The sequence below is a fragment of the Morus notabilis genome, unplaced genomic scaffold (genome assembly GCF_000414095.1).
Source record: "Morus notabilis unplaced genomic scaffold, ASM41409v2 Scaffold297, whole genome shotgun sequence".
Taxonomy (NCBI): domain Eukaryota; kingdom Viridiplantae; phylum Streptophyta; class Magnoliopsida; order Rosales; family Moraceae; genus Morus; species Morus notabilis.
The window spans coordinates 42044-57239 of NW_010357726.1; the positions used below are offsets into that span (position 1 = coordinate 42044).

General features: G+C 32.6%; 2 protein-coding genes across 2 annotated transcripts; both read left to right on the forward strand.

Moving 5' to 3' along the window:
* Nucleotides 1-7875: 7875 nt before the first annotated feature.
* LOC21406969 (transcription factor MYB86) lies at nucleotides 7876-9983 on the forward strand. The gene is made up of 3 exons (XM_010090748.1): nucleotides 7876-8008; nucleotides 8199-8328; nucleotides 9206-9983. The coding sequence occupies exons 1-3, from the start codon at nucleotides 7876-7878 to the stop codon at nucleotides 9981-9983; spliced, it is 1041 nt and encodes a 346-aa protein (XP_010089050.1).
* Nucleotides 9984-11500: 1517 nt separating this feature from the next.
* Nucleotides 11501-13531, forward strand: LOC21406970 (40S ribosomal protein S10-1). The gene is made up of 5 exons (XM_024175588.1): nucleotides 11501-11596; nucleotides 11755-11803; nucleotides 11910-12189; nucleotides 12711-12840; nucleotides 13202-13531. The coding sequence occupies exons 1-5, from the start codon at nucleotides 11594-11596 to the stop codon at nucleotides 13277-13279; spliced, it is 540 nt and encodes a 179-aa protein (XP_024031356.1). The 5' UTR covers nucleotides 11501-11593; the 3' UTR covers nucleotides 13280-13531.
* The last annotated feature ends 1665 nt before the right edge of the window (nucleotides 13532-15196 follow it).

Genomic DNA, 15196 nt, shown 5'->3' on the forward strand with positions numbered 1-15196 from the left:
TCTCTCTCTCCCTATGAAGGCTAAGAAAATTATATATTGGTGCATAGATAAGTTAGGTTTTTTTAACCTTAAATTTACGTATTTTTTAACTTTACGTGATTTTATGTAGATTTAACGGTTAAAAAACTAAGCATACTGATATATTAGCATACAAGAAGGTCCCTTTTAAAAAATATTTTTGCTCTTAGAATTAAGTTTGCCCGTGTAAAATATATGTTGCATTTTTTTGTTTGTATACTTGGAAAAGAACAGAGACAAATTGGGAGAAGCTCACAAAAGAGTTGCATGGAGGAGATACGTGCAATACCCCCCTTTTTTAATTTATTTAAGCTACTTGCAATACTTTTGCTCGTCCACTGTGTGTGCTTATGCGAGATGAATAATATATTCCTATACCATCCACTAATCAACAACTCAGTAAGTTCATTGAACAAGCATCATTCATGCTAATCTGATTAAAATTAACCCTTCCAGTATTAATCTTAATCTTGTATCCTAAAATTGATGGCCAGTCAAGAATAGAAATAGACATTAGCTCACATAAATGAACAGGAATAGCAAATTAATAGCATCTCAGAAACAACTTGTCATTCTTACAATATTGGTTCCATTAGCAAACCTACATAAAACAAGTTAGTTCATAATGAGATTTACAAGATTCAAAGCTCCAGTATAATCCATAGCTAAAATTAGTAGCTAAATGACAAAAGAGAGTTAAGCTAACAGAAGAAGTACAAGTTCAGCTGGATCTTGGATTCCTCTGTGGCCGGCCAAAAATGTCCTTCAACTTCCAGCTCTCACGTCTCTGTATTCTCCTTTTGGGCTGAATACTACTTGTTTTTCCTGCCTTATTCAGCTCTCGTAAGAAGCTTTTTCCTCTCTGAGTAGTGCTTTTTTTTTTTTGGTTTTCTGGAGAGTAGGTATTCTGTGTATTCTCTTTGTGGGAAAAATAGTCTCTGTCCTCCCTTTTCTCTTTCAGTCCCGTTTCTCTCTCTTCTTTTTTTCCCCTGGCGGCTGCCAACTTGTCCTGAGAAAAATATTCCCTTCTAGGGCAACACAAGGGCTGAGGTGTCACTGCTGCTGTGCACAGTGGACCCAAATGACACCTCCTAGGCTAGCTCACACGGATTCCTTTTTGTCTGCTTTCTCCAGCTAGTGCGCTGACGTCAATCAGCTGCCAGCTATTCTCAGAATGTTGCCTAAAATGCCGCAGCATTTTAGCCCAGAAATTTCCTGCAAGGTGCGTACACAACCTTAGTCAATTTTTTTCACCTCATTTTACTTCCAAATTACCAACTTTCACTTCAAGAGGAGCAGCAATACGAAATTAAGCCAAAGTAAGTGCAAACTCTATAAATCTAAATTAAAACACACAATAAACTAGAAAAATCACTTATGGTCACGCAATTTTAAGCTATAAAACCAGTGAATAACTCTAATTTCTTAGAGTTATCACTCATCTCCTTCTATATATTCTTCTTTTGCCTTCTCTCTCTCCCTATGAGAGCTAAGAAAATTATATATTCTATACGTCGGTGTATAGGTAAATTAGATTTTTTTTAACCGTTAAATCTACATACTTTTTAATTTTACGTGATTTTATGCAGATTTAACGGTTAAAAAACTAAGCATACCAATATATTAGCATACGAAAAGGTCCCTTTTAAAAAATATTTTTGCTCTTAGAATTAAGCTTGCCCGTGTAAAATATATGTTGCATTTTTTTGTTTGTAAACTTGGAAAAGGACAGACACAAATTGGGAGAAGCACATAAAAGAGTTGCATGGAGGAGTTACGTGCAATACCCCCCTTTTTTTAATTTATTTAAGCTACTTGCGATACTTTTGCTCGTCCACTGTGTGCTTATGGTCTCAATACATTGTGTCAGTTAAAAATGAAACGTTTTTCTTTTCCATCTTTTACATTGTATTTTAAAGTTATTAAAAATGGAATTTCTCCCGTAAGATTAGAAAAAATGAACTATTGATAGTTCTAATTTTTTTCAGTTATTTTTAGCCGTCATATCTGCATAAAAAATTATTTATTTTGCATACTTTTTCAATCTCATTAATTTTTTGACCAAATTTAACGGTTAGAAAAGTACTGATCCTTCTCAAAAAGAAGAAAAACAAATTTATATCAAATTGTATTTCAAAGTGTATCAAATTTATAAAGACTGTCTCTGATAGGCCATCCTACCGGTAGGACCAGTTTTCTGATGGTTAGATTTAGTAAATATCAAATGAGATTAAAAAAGTATGTAAAGCCGACAGTTTCTGATGCAAATCTAACGACTGAAGATGGCTGAAAAAAATAAAATTTTTCTGACCATAGGGAGAAACTCCCCAAATTTATATCTCAATATTGTAGATTTATAATCAATCCGTACCCCCTTTTTTTTTTTTATCAACGATCTATTTGACTAAGAAAAGAACATAAATACCCTGGATGAAATTTAAAAAAAAAAATGGAGAAGGCGGAGGAGAGAGAGAGGAAGCATGTATAAGAAAGAAAGCGAGGGGATGCCAAAAGCCAGGATCGACTCAAGACAATAGGAGGCCTTAGGCAAATATTTTAGATTAGGCCAATAGATATCTAATAACAACTGGAAAAAGGTATTTAACTTTTTTCACAAATTAAAATGTTTTGTACATATTTTATTTTAGCTAAGAACTATACATAAAATTATTCTTCAAGTAATTTTTTTCGGCTGTAAAACTATTTTTTAAATAAGAGAATGGAATAAATCTTTCATTGAATAATATATTTGCAAATTTACATGTATTTATTTGAGAATTACGTGCCTAGATATTATGTATTTATCTGAGAATTACGTGCATTTACATATAGACGCAAATAAAAATTATTTTGAAGAAAATAAGTTTGGATATTTGCCAAAATTTTAAGAGAACGCTTTAGAAAATAAGTATGGAACAGGGAAGCTGTAACCGGGTGTAAACATATCATACCATTATGTTTTTTAAATAAAAAGTTTTTTTTCCCCCCTTAAACAACGTAAGAATAGTTAAAAAAAAAAAAAAATTAGAGGTGAATTTAACATGAAAATAGGAAACAGATATTTTTTAAAACTTAAAAAGCAAATTGAATCCTTTTTTTTAAATGAAATTTACTATTTTGTACTAAGTTTTAACTATAAGAAAAAAATCGAATGTTCTGAAAAAAAAAACCCAATTAATAAATTTTTTTTTTCAAATTGAAAAGAGGCCTAATTATTAAGAATAATAAACGTTTACTATTAAAATATACTAAGCTAATGCAATTAAGTCAAATATTTTTAAATATGCTACATAATATCTAGGTATATTCAATCTAAGGGCTGTTTCAAAAAAAAAAAAAAAGGGAGTAACTTGTTAAAATTAAGTGTTTAGAGACCAAAATGCTACAATACTTACAACTCTAGGACTAACAGGGCGAAAAAAAAAAAAACAAATTTCCCTTGATGATTGTTACGAATCAGCTAAGGCTAGGCCCATAACACTGGAACAGAGCAAGATTGATACGATTTAGTGTTATTGTTTGAGCAAATGGGCTTGTCCTGATGATTGTGGATTGATTAATGATTTTTCATGTGAAAAAAAAAAAAAAAAAAACCGAAGAAGAAGAAAGAAGAAAGAAACAGAAGAAGCAAAAAAGAAAATCTATCAGAAATTTACCAAGCAAGAAAATATCTCAGCTGGAAATATGTTCAATAGAAATGGAATTATTCATAATAATCTAAGGCTTGTAGCCACAAACCTATTTCACGGTGTGTTATTCTTTCATAATTAAGGAGAGACGCAACAAAATCTATCTATATATGTGCCGCAAGAAATAAAATGCCCGGTTAAATCCGAATTGCAAGAAATTGCTATAGCTTTTAAGAGCTTCAAAATATTAATCCAATTAGTATAGTTTTTAGTGTCAAGATGAACCTTCAGTAGTTGTCAATTTTAATCCATAAAGGCCATTTTCTTCTCTCCATCCATCCATCCATTCTTTTTTTTTTTTTTTTTTTTTTTTTATAAAAAAAGTTATAAGCTGACAAAACTACAGAAAAAGCGCATATTAATTTGAACTTTTGCAGGAAGTAATTAAAGGAGCAATTATATATATATATATATATCCACAATATCTTGTTACCAAATCCCAAAATCAATTAATCAAGAGAGGGGTCCATATATAGAAAAAGGTTCAATTTTTTGTTTAAGAATATCATGTACCTGTCCCAATGAGGAAAAAAGGGTCCTTCAGAAGATTCATAATATAGGGTAGGAGAGTGACCAAAATTATCATATACATGCACTATTACGTTATTATTAATTAAAGAGAGAGATTTTAGTAAAGAGACATTTCATCCATGAGTTAATATGTTAACCAACCATGCTTATAAAGGCAAAGTCCCAAAATATAATTTAATTTTCCTTCTCTCTTACTAATTTAAGTAGTACAACTCCAAAAAAAAAAAAAAAAAAAAAAAAAAAAAAAAAAAAAAAAAAAAAAACACAAAAACCATGGTAGGCCCAAAATGCCCACTCCATTGCTCCTCCTTAAAGCTAAGAATAATCATTTCTCCTTTTCAAATCCTCTTAAAGGGTCTCTTTTAAAAATGATTTAAATACTACTTTCAAAGCTTTAGCTTGCTATCCATCCAAGCAAAAGTCACTTCTCAGCATCTTCACATCGATGTGTGGTGGATTACTCGCATCAAGCTACAGGAATACCCCTCGCTTTCATCCCCATCACTCCATCTCAATCCATATTTTTGTCTTTTTAATTATTCATTTTATCTACGTATTTGTAATGTTTTAAACGCCATAACTAATCTACATACACATTTAAATGAAAATTAGAATACCGATCTTTGTGTTCCTTAACTAATCCCTGAATCCGTCGCAACCTAGAAAAAGACCTTGTTTCGTTAACACGCTTGCATGAAATGAAATATAATTGTTTTTTCATATTATTATTATTGTTTCTTTTTTTTTTTTTTTTCATATACTTGACGTCGGAGAATCAATGAATATTTTCCTCGTGCTTTGAATTATATATATATATTTATGTCAAAATACGAATGATGAGTGCTGACATCAAGCAAATAAAGGGTGAGGTGCATGTACCCGCAGTAATAATATGGAAACATATTAATATGTGTATATATATAGTTTTATAAAAATAAAAAAAGACAAAGGTTATATATATATATAATAATGTGTAATACAGTTACTACTTGTTTTACATCTGTGCAATTTTCTTTATCCTAGCAAGATAGTCCAATAAAACGGCGACAATATTGCCGAAGTAGTTTTAAATAATATGAGATAAGATTCTCTAGGCAAAAGTACTATACGGTTTTGTATCAATTCATTGAAAATGCACTAGAAAACTTGGGAATATTTTTGTATGATTATATGTATATAATATATATATATATATCACACACACAATATATAGCAAGAAAATTTTAGTATTAGGATATTCACTTAAAAATAGTATTAGAAGAGTATATTACTAGTATTAGTTAGTTATTAATACCGTAAGAGGTTAAAAAAAGAGAGAGACATAAAAATGTGGGATCTAATTATCTATGAATCAAGGAGTTATAATGTAGATGAAGCAATTAACCAATTGGATTAGGATTATGTCAAGTGATATTGTTACGTATAGACGTTAAGTTCATACACAAAGAGCATCTTATAATTTCGTATTAGTTAAGCAAAGAACAAAATTGAGTCAAACGGATCAAGCGGGATTTAGTTCACTGTATTTCTTTTAATTAAATCACATTAGAGCAACAAACTATACTTTTGTCCTTTTCAGTGTCCCCAACGATATATTCCTTTGGAAGCATGAGGAGCTGAATTGACACAAAATATTGATTTGAAATTTCTGGAATTATATGTGATGCAAGCAACCGTCACAAATATTAATTATTAAGTATTACTGAAATTATTATTTTAAAGACTATTGAAACGACATAATGCCTAAATTAATAGTTTACATTAAGAAAATGCTATAATTAAGTATAATTTAAGGAAAAACGAAATTTGAGTAATTTCGTTTTCATGAAATGTCCAAATGTTCCCTAACTAAATGAAATATTTGATGCTTATACAACCATATTGTATTCATCAGTTGTTGTCACTTCGTTTACACACACACACATATATATGTGCATATATATGAGTAATATTATAAAGTTTTAAATGGGCCTTTCTAAAAGACTAATCAGATATAAACAAATTACCTAGAGTTTACATAACGAAAGGACATAAAGTGATTTCTTCATCAGCGTAACAATATTAGACAACGAATTTTGGTTAGTAAAAGATTTTAGCGGTGATTCTGTGTTGTGGTATATCCACATAGATAAACAAATTATTAGTAAGGTGATTATAGGATGTCAGCATACATACAAGAACACAATTAGTTTAATAATCAGGGAGGTGTTTTGTAAATCCTTTTTTTGCCTAACAAATTCTTAAAAACTGTTGACAAATAGCAAAAGTTTAGAAACAAGCCAGGGTTTGTTTTTGTCATTAAGAATTAGACGCTCTAATTTTACGTAACCGAGAGCAATAAAATCGCACAAAAATAAATCAAGCAAAAAATTGACATAATTTAATAGAGATTCGCCTCAAGATCAATCTGTAGAATCCTCTACGTAAGACAATAAATCATCGGGCAATTAGTTAAGCTATTTGCTCAGCTAGTTCAGCCATGATTCTTCGAATACAAGCTATCCAGTAATTCTTAATCCACAATCATTTTAGATACCTCAAGTTGTTGGTAGATGCTCAAATGTACATATATATTTTTTCGGATTGTTATAGGTAGGAATGATTTTAATCATATTATTTGATAACTATAGCTATATCCACTAAATATACATAAAATCAGTTGAGAGTTACACATATAGAACCTAAATCTTCACTCAATCAGTAAATGAAATTTTATGGACGAGGAAAAAAAAAACACGGTAGACCCACAAAAGGATCCTGAAATATGCAAGTGGATATATCTAGATTATATCTGATGAGACCCAATAACCACTCAATTTATTGCCAAAAGTTTCAAGTGCAATTCACCATGAGATCACTAAAATCTTCTCAAGATAATTTCATGATCATGTTTACTTTTCACACCTCAATTCACCTAGCTAGGGTACTTAAGTGGTATATATATATATATATATATATATATATATACATACATACTTGTTGCATATGCTTCTGAACAAGTATCGGAAGCCAAATTGATTATTATGTAAAAGTTTAACACAATCTTTATAAACCCTAACGGTTAATTTATGTAAAACATTTAATACGTACTCTATTTTATGTACACGGTAAAATTTCTCCGATAAGATAATTAGACTCCGTTATATTTTTGTCCGATTATGCTGCAATTTGTGGGGCCATCCATGGAACGTGTCATAATGTGACTGGTGTCAGCAGAAAATGTGTGAAACCCACCGGCACGAGGTTTTGAGTACGTGGAGAGTTGGTTACGTAATACAAATGTACGTAGAAAATAGTAACTTTGGAAGAGAAGTTGATGGAGTGTCGTTTTAGGGTTAGATGGAGATCTGGGTCCCGTCGTTTGTGGACCCCATTTTGCCGGTTGTAAATGTCGGCTCACAATATTTTTGTACTTGTGATTTACTTTTAAAGGAGGGGGGAGAGAGAGAGAGAGAGAGAGAGAGAGAAAAAGAGGAGGCCCAAAACTACTACTCTTTTGCAAGAGCTATTTATAAATTTGATCAGTTTCTATTCCTCACACAAACTATACCCAGATCAAGATATTTCAACAGAAGAAAATTAAGAGTTTCACCTGAAACTCATAAGGTATTACATTTCAACTAGCCCTAGAGTCAACATGGGTCACCACTCTTGCTGCAACCAACAGAAGGTTAAGAGAGGACTTTGGTCTCCTGAAGAAGATGAGAAGCTCATCAGATACATCACCACCCATGGCTATGGCTGCTGGAGTGAAGTTCCTGAGAAAGCAGGTTAGCACCCGTTTGTATCACTGGTTTAAATTACAGTTCAAATTAATCTTTCTGCTACAGTATTTTCTCTCCAAAAAATTTTAAATTTATGTTCAAATCATATAATTATATCTACTATATATATCAGTTTTGGCTTTATGAACTAAGACGTTGTTGATTAAGTTTTTGTCGCTTGTGATATTTTGTTTAGGGCTTCAAAGGTGTGGTAAGAGTTGTCGTTTGAGATGGATTAATTATTTGAGGCCTGATATTAGAAGAGGCAGATTCACTCCGGAGGAGGAGAAGTTGATTATTAGCCTTCATGGGGTTGTGGGGAACAGGTTTAAGAAACTATACACTTAACTACATATTCAGTCTATTCTTGCTTAATATAATACGAAATATTATAGTTCCTAAATGAATCACGTGGATTTGTTTTTTTTTTAGAATTAATGGCACGTATCAAAGAGGTGTTTAGAAGCAACTTAAGTGAAAATGGACTTCTAGCTAACTGATTAGTACTTCTTTTTTCTTCCAAATTAATAAACTTTCGTGTTAAGTTTTGGCACTATGTATTAATAATGCCATATTGACTAGCTATATGCCTATGTTTAATATATCTCACTTGCCGGCCAGCAGGCTGAGACAATCTAAATCACACCCTTACTTATGATTACATATATATAAGCGCATATATATATTATATACACAGATTAAGAATCAATTAAGAGCTAATTTCAATGGAAATTTTGTGTGGAAGTTAGTTCTACATGATCTCTCCCGTGCTTTGCACCTTGTTCTAGTTATTAAGAATCAATTCTCCGAGCCAAAAAAAAAAAAAACTCCTCAATTTGTCTTCCTTTGAGTGTATATATATATATATATATATATATATATAGTATCATTACTAAGATAGTTTTTTCCCAAAAAAATCTTTTTTCTCCTCTTAATAGTACTCTAAATCAAATAGCAACGTTAAGCTTCATTATTGATTCTTTAGCCAAAAACATGTAGTGTATGTGAACTTCGAGGCTTACACATTTTTCTACAAAAATTCCTAACTAGTTGATCATGATAATCATAGCTATGAGCTAGTAATATTAATTATAGGTGTTTCAATTCGTTCTCTATTTGCCGTTGTAGTTTCTATACCCCCATATGTTCTAACATGCGATATATATATATATATATATATATATATATGGTTAATGTTTATAGATGGGCTCACATAGCCAGTCACCTACCCGGTAGAACAGACAATGAGATAAAAAACTACTGGAACTCATGGATCAAGAAGAAGATAAGAAAACCGTCTTCCACACCTTCGACGACGGGCATTACCGCAACACCGCCTAGTAGCACAGATCATCATCCTCAAATGTGTTACAACATGACAAACCAACTAGACTTCCTAACACAAGATTTGACCAAGCCTAATACCGCGGTCCAAGACCACCAAGCTCTTTTCTCATCTTCATGGCCTCTATTCATGTTTGACACCGCAGCTATTGAAGCGGCCACGGATAGCACTACTACTACTACCACTACTACTACTAACACGTTGCGTGGAGAGCTCTTTCAAGACATTCTAACAATGGGAAATTTGAGCTCCGACACGATAACATCGTCGTCGCCGTCGTCGTGGAATCTGAACCAACACCAAGTCCAAGCACTGCCTCCTAATTCACTGGTGGTGCCACCATTTTCAAGTGCTACTATGAACATTAGCTACTTGCCTCCTTTGATAGAGAACATGGACAACATGGTTCACGTCGAAGAAGGCGATCAAATCGCTTTGGATTGCTTGCAGAGACAGGAATTGATGAACGAGTGGGTTGAATCCCAACAAGCGCAATGCTCAAACAATTTTCTTTTCTGGGAAAATGTCGTGGTCGAATCGGGGTCGCTTGGCGTGGGAGAAAGTAACATTAATATTAACGCACCAACATCTTCGTCCAATTTGGGAGTGTCTTCTTTTCCTAATTCGTCTCTATAAGTTATAATTAACAAAAAAAAAAACACAGTTTGTTGATTTGTTTTTATTTTTTTGGGTTATTTTTTGAATGGTGAGGATGTGATGATTATCATGTATATGTTAATGTATGAGAGAAAATGTGCATATGAAATATATGCGCGTGCATGGCGATTAATGTATGTTTATTAATTTGGTGGTGTTTGGAAACAGCTGATGATGAGGATCCCAAGAATAAAGAGGGGCGACATTTGCGGCAAGGTGCAGCAAATTAAAGCACTCTGAAAGTTGATGGAATACCCGCTGATGATCGATCTATTATTCATTTATTATTTTGTTTGTCATGGTGTTGATGATTAAATTGTAGTCCAAAGTTTTTTGATTTTTTCCTCTATGTTCTTTTTTTTTTTTGCTTACTGGAGTTTAATGCATAAGAGGCCCGAGTTTCCTCTTTCGTGAAATTATTTTCTATTTTCCTATATAAATACAATAATATATATATATATATATATAACAACAGTGACATATAATGCAGACAAATTTCATATTTTTCCTTTGAACATCACCAGTTTCGATTTCTAGTTTAATAATCAAACGTATGAGGACATATATATATATATATATATATATATTAGCCTGTTTTAAAATATTTACTACAGTTTCGATTTCTTGGCCTATTACATTTTCATACAGGATGGGAATTTTTTTTTTTGGGAAACTATAGTAAATAGCCTGTTTTAAAATATTTAATGTAGTAAAAGCCAGACTAAGCAATAAACTACAGCTTAGCCTATTTTATTACAATTTTGTAGTAAATGGTTAATTTAATCTATAAGAAAGATTTGTAAGGATAAATAAAATGATATTATTAACTAAAAACTAGAGAATATTATATAAACAAAAAAAATAGTAAATATCAAATAAATATTGGTAATTATGTGTTTAATTTGTCGTGTTTGTTCATGGTGAGTTAAATCCCAAATTTTATCAAATCTGACCATGGAATAATTCCAATAAATTTAAAATTTTAAAAAATTCGGCTATGTACTAGCTTTTCAAAAATTAAAAAATCTGGTTATGTTTTTTATTGCACAGAAATAGCTATTTACCTCTTTTCACATGTTTTTTTCTCTTAATATTAGAAAACTTGAGAAAATTGGTGAACTTATCCTTAGGATGCACGGGTCTAAATTTTTACCTACTACTTTTAATTAATACTCTTTTAATTAATATAGTTATTTGTCTAAAAAGAATATTAATTAAAAGTAATTGTAAAAATCGACCAACGCACTCTAACTCCTAAGTGATAAATTTCTTCTTTCCCCTTAGAACTTTGTTATTTAACGGCAAGGCCTCGGGCTAAGGTCTGATCAATATATGGGCCACATACTACAAGGACCAACTTGATGGGCCCGTTTTAGGCCCAAATTATTGCCTAACAGACCGACTTTAGGCCCAAAAAGTTGGACCGGAACAAGACCAAGCCCGTAGCCTAGAAAAACCAATTATAAATTGCACCATCTTTAGAATTAGGGTTTCTCCTCAGCAGACGATAAGAGTTCGTGCGAGAGAGAGAGCTTACCAGTATCCCCTTGCCGCCGAAACCCTAATCGCCATTCTCGTTCTTCGCAATCATGGTATAACCATGTAACCAATTAATTTTCCGTTCAATTTTCTTTCGTTGTTCAGATTAGTGGTTGTTATTTTTCTGCCATTTTGTTTTCCGACGTTTTCTCGGCTGCCACACAGTATCCTTATGGAACGATTCGTCTAATCTCTCTTTCTTTTCATTCAGATCATTTCAGAGAAGAATCGCCGCGAGATCTCCAAGTACCTCTTCCAAGGTAACCAAAAAAAAACAAAAAAACAAAAGATTTCATTAGGTTTTCCGTTGGATTTTTCGCAGAACAAATATTTGAATTTTCTTTTCTTTTCTGGATTTTTTTTCAGAGGGAGTTTGCTATGCCAAGAAGGACTATAACCTGGCGAAGCATCCAGAGATCGATGTGCCGAACTTGCAGGTGATAAAGCTAATGCAGAGCTTCAAGTCGAAGGAGTATGTGCGCGAGACCTTCGCTTGGATGCACTACTACTGGTACCTCACCAACGATGGTATCGAGTTTTTGAGGACCTACCTCAACCTTCCTTCTGAGATCGTCCCTGCTACCTTGAAGAAGCAGGCCAAGCCCGCCGGCAGGCCCCTCGGTGGCCCAGGGGGCGACCGCCCTCGGTAATTCCTTTGCTTCTTGTGTTTAAGTTTTAACTGGTAGTGATTTGGATTCGTTTTTGGTTTATATTGTTGATATTTTTGACTCGTTTGTTAGTATTAGTGGATTTAGGAGAATTATGTTCTAGTGTTTATTTGTTGATGGTTTGGATTGATTTATTGGTTTATGTAATTGAGCTTGTTATTTTAGCTGTATTAGTATTCTCGAGCTACGTTTTAGTAATGATGGATTCTGTGGTAATTCTTGTCTCGTGTTTTGTTGGTGGATTGAAATAGTACTTTTATGTAATTAAGCTTCTTATTTAAGTTGAATTGGGTTTTTGATCTTTTTGATTGAGTTTTTTTATTTGTGGTGATTCCAAGGTATTGCGTTTATACCTGGTGGTAATTTGAGATCAACATTCTTGACGCATTTGTTTGATTTGCATAGGATCGTGCATTTTTCATAGACCCTCCTAATTCTTTATTGATGTTATCTTATCCACTGAAATTTGAATCGGCTTTTGTTTGTTATGATGAATCAGTGGCCCTCCTCGTTTCGATGGAGAGCGCAGGTTCGGTGACCGTGATGGGTACCGTGGAGGTCCTCGTGGCCCTGGTGGTGACTTTGGTGACAAGGGCGGAGCCCCGGCTGACTACAGGCCTTCTTTCGGGGTAAGTTTATCTTCGATGGATTCCACTTGCATTTTATATTAGAAGCTATTTTATTCTATGGATATCGTTACTAATATATAGCACGACTTGCTCTATCAATGCCAACCCAACGGGTAATGAAAAGCTTAGTGAAGTTGAATTACTGAATAAAAGATACTATCTATAGAATAGAAGATTAATATTAAGTCTCAATTTCTTCATAAGTCTTAAATAAAGGATCATTTAGGTAGTATTTGCTGCTTTCTAAAATTGCTTGTTTAAGTGGAGTTAAGCAGATTATGCCCAAACTAGGTTTTTCCTTTAAGATACAAGGTGTGCTACTTTTGATCATGCATCTCATCTACGCTTCTAAAACTTGCAGGGTCCTGGTGGAAGACCCGGCTTTGGCCGTGGAGCAGGTGGTTATGGTGCGGGGCCAACCAGCTCAAATCAATCTTGAGGAAAGAGAAATGTTGTCTATCTTGCAGGATTTAAGAGCTGAGATTTGAAGGACGATATATAGCATTGCCCTAGGCTTTGTTGAATAGCAGTTTTGTTTTTCTTGTTACAATGTCTGAGATAATTGTGGGATTTTATTAGATTGTTTATTCTACTTGCTTTTCTTGAGTTGAACTTATCTTTTTAATCAGCATCCTTTGTATCCTTGTCAATTGGGTTGCTTTATCAATGTTTCAGTGCTTACTTTGAACTTTGAAGAGTGTGTTGTCTGAAAATTTTCATCAAGCCCGGGTGCGTGTTGATCCTCGTTAATGCAATTGAAAGTTATGAGCATGTATGTACGTAAGGGGGAGAGAAAAAAATAAAAAAAGGGTTCAGACAAAAACAATGGTGGAGAGAATAAACTAGATTCCACCCTAAATCTATCAACTATTTGGCTTTGGCTTTGTGGCATCTTGTTACCTTTTCAAACTTGCGTGGGGAAAATCTTCAGCTTTGGTGTTTTTCCTTTTCTGGTCCTTTTTTCTTCAATGCAAGAAATCATTTGCTTTTGTTGTTGAACGCATTATCTTGCGCTGTTGCGTGGAATGGGAAACTCCATGGCAAAAGGAGAAAATGTTTAAGGGCTTGTTTGGTATATTTTGGTCCCGTTTATTTCTCTGATTCGAGTTTTGCTACAATAAAAAGTTCTCATAAACAGTTACATTTAATTTTTTTATTACAGTAAAAAGCTATCGCATAAAATCACATCTCAACTCGAATTAAAAACTCGAATCAACGAACTAAACGGGCATTTTAACTATGATTTGCATTCTCATTGTCTTTTTTTACACAAAGAATTGCTACAGATCACTGAAATATATGTTCTTATTGGTTAAAAATAATTAGTGTTTTTAATAGAAATATTATTTTTACTTAAAGTAAAAATAGAAATAGAATTTAAAAATTACACATTTTAATTTCTCAAAATAACTTAAAAAGTGCATTGATTTATATGTAAAATATTTTTATATATTTTTATTAAACATTATAATTGAATCGTTTATTATATGAAGTGTTTTTAGAAGTTTTAAAAGCAACTCTAAACACACCTTTAAAAACACACCCTTAATAGAGAAAAATAACTTTAGTATTTAATATTTCGATAATTAAGTCTAAATGCTACTATTTATACCTGACATATCAAAAGCATAATAAAAATTAAAATACTAAAATGTACGACATGTTAGACGAATAACAAACAATTATAGCTAGAACTCTCCCAGATCAGCTATACACGTGCTAAGAAGAGCATCAAATCTTGTTTCCTACTTCAAGCGGTTACTTGACAGTTGCGTGCGGTCTTGAAAAACTAGTGCTTTTGAAAATGGTAACTAATCGTAAAGTGTAGTTAAACTTGAAACACAAGTCCTAACTGGTTATGAAGATCAGCCATGATGGTGGCTGGGTATTCTTCGGTATACTAGGAAAGGATAAACCAAGAAAATTAATGTAATAATAATAACACACAAGAGGAAAAGGAGTTTCTACTTGGGCTTCGACTTCCTTTGCGCATTAGCAAAATTCTTCCATATGTTTTTTTTTTTTTTTTTTTTTTTTTTTTTTGAGATAATTATATTTTAGATGTTAATTGGTTTATGCAAACGATGCTCACTAAGCTTTCTTACTTTTTTTTTACAAAAATTTTCGCCAAGGGTTTTAAAACGATAGACTAATGTTTTGCTGCTATTTGCAAAGATAAACATTAGATTAAAAGCACTATTGAGTCCAAATGGAGACTTTGTATTGACATTAAATATTTATAACCACGACGGGTTACAATGAAAGACAAGCAGAAGCCAACTTAAACTCTCATACAACCCAAGAAAGTGGGAAAAAAAAAAAAAAAAAAAAACCCCCAAAAAAAAAAAAAAAAAAC

Excerpts from the sequence above, each read along its gene's own strand:
- LOC21406969 (XM_010090748.1), top strand. The coding sequence starts at position 7,876 with ATGGGTCACCACTCTTGCTGCAACCAACAGAAGGTTAAGAGAGGACTT. Across the intron at positions 8,009-8,198 it reads TGAAGTTCCTGAGAAAGCAG|GGCTTCAAAGGTGTGGTAAG; the intron begins GTTAGCACCCGT and ends TATTTTGTTTAG. Across the intron at positions 8,329-9,205 it reads CATGGGGTTGTGGGGAACAG|ATGGGCTCACATAGCCAGTC; the intron begins GTTTAAGAAACT and ends TAATGTTTATAG.
- LOC21406970 (XM_024175588.1), top strand. Across the intron at positions 11,804-11,909 it reads CTCCAAGTACCTCTTCCAAG|AGGGAGTTTGCTATGCCAAG; the intron begins GTAACCAAAAAA and ends ATTTTTTTTCAG. Across the intron at positions 12,190-12,710 it reads CCAGGGGGCGACCGCCCTCG|TGGCCCTCCTCGTTTCGATG; the intron begins GTAATTCCTTTG and ends ATGATGAATCAG.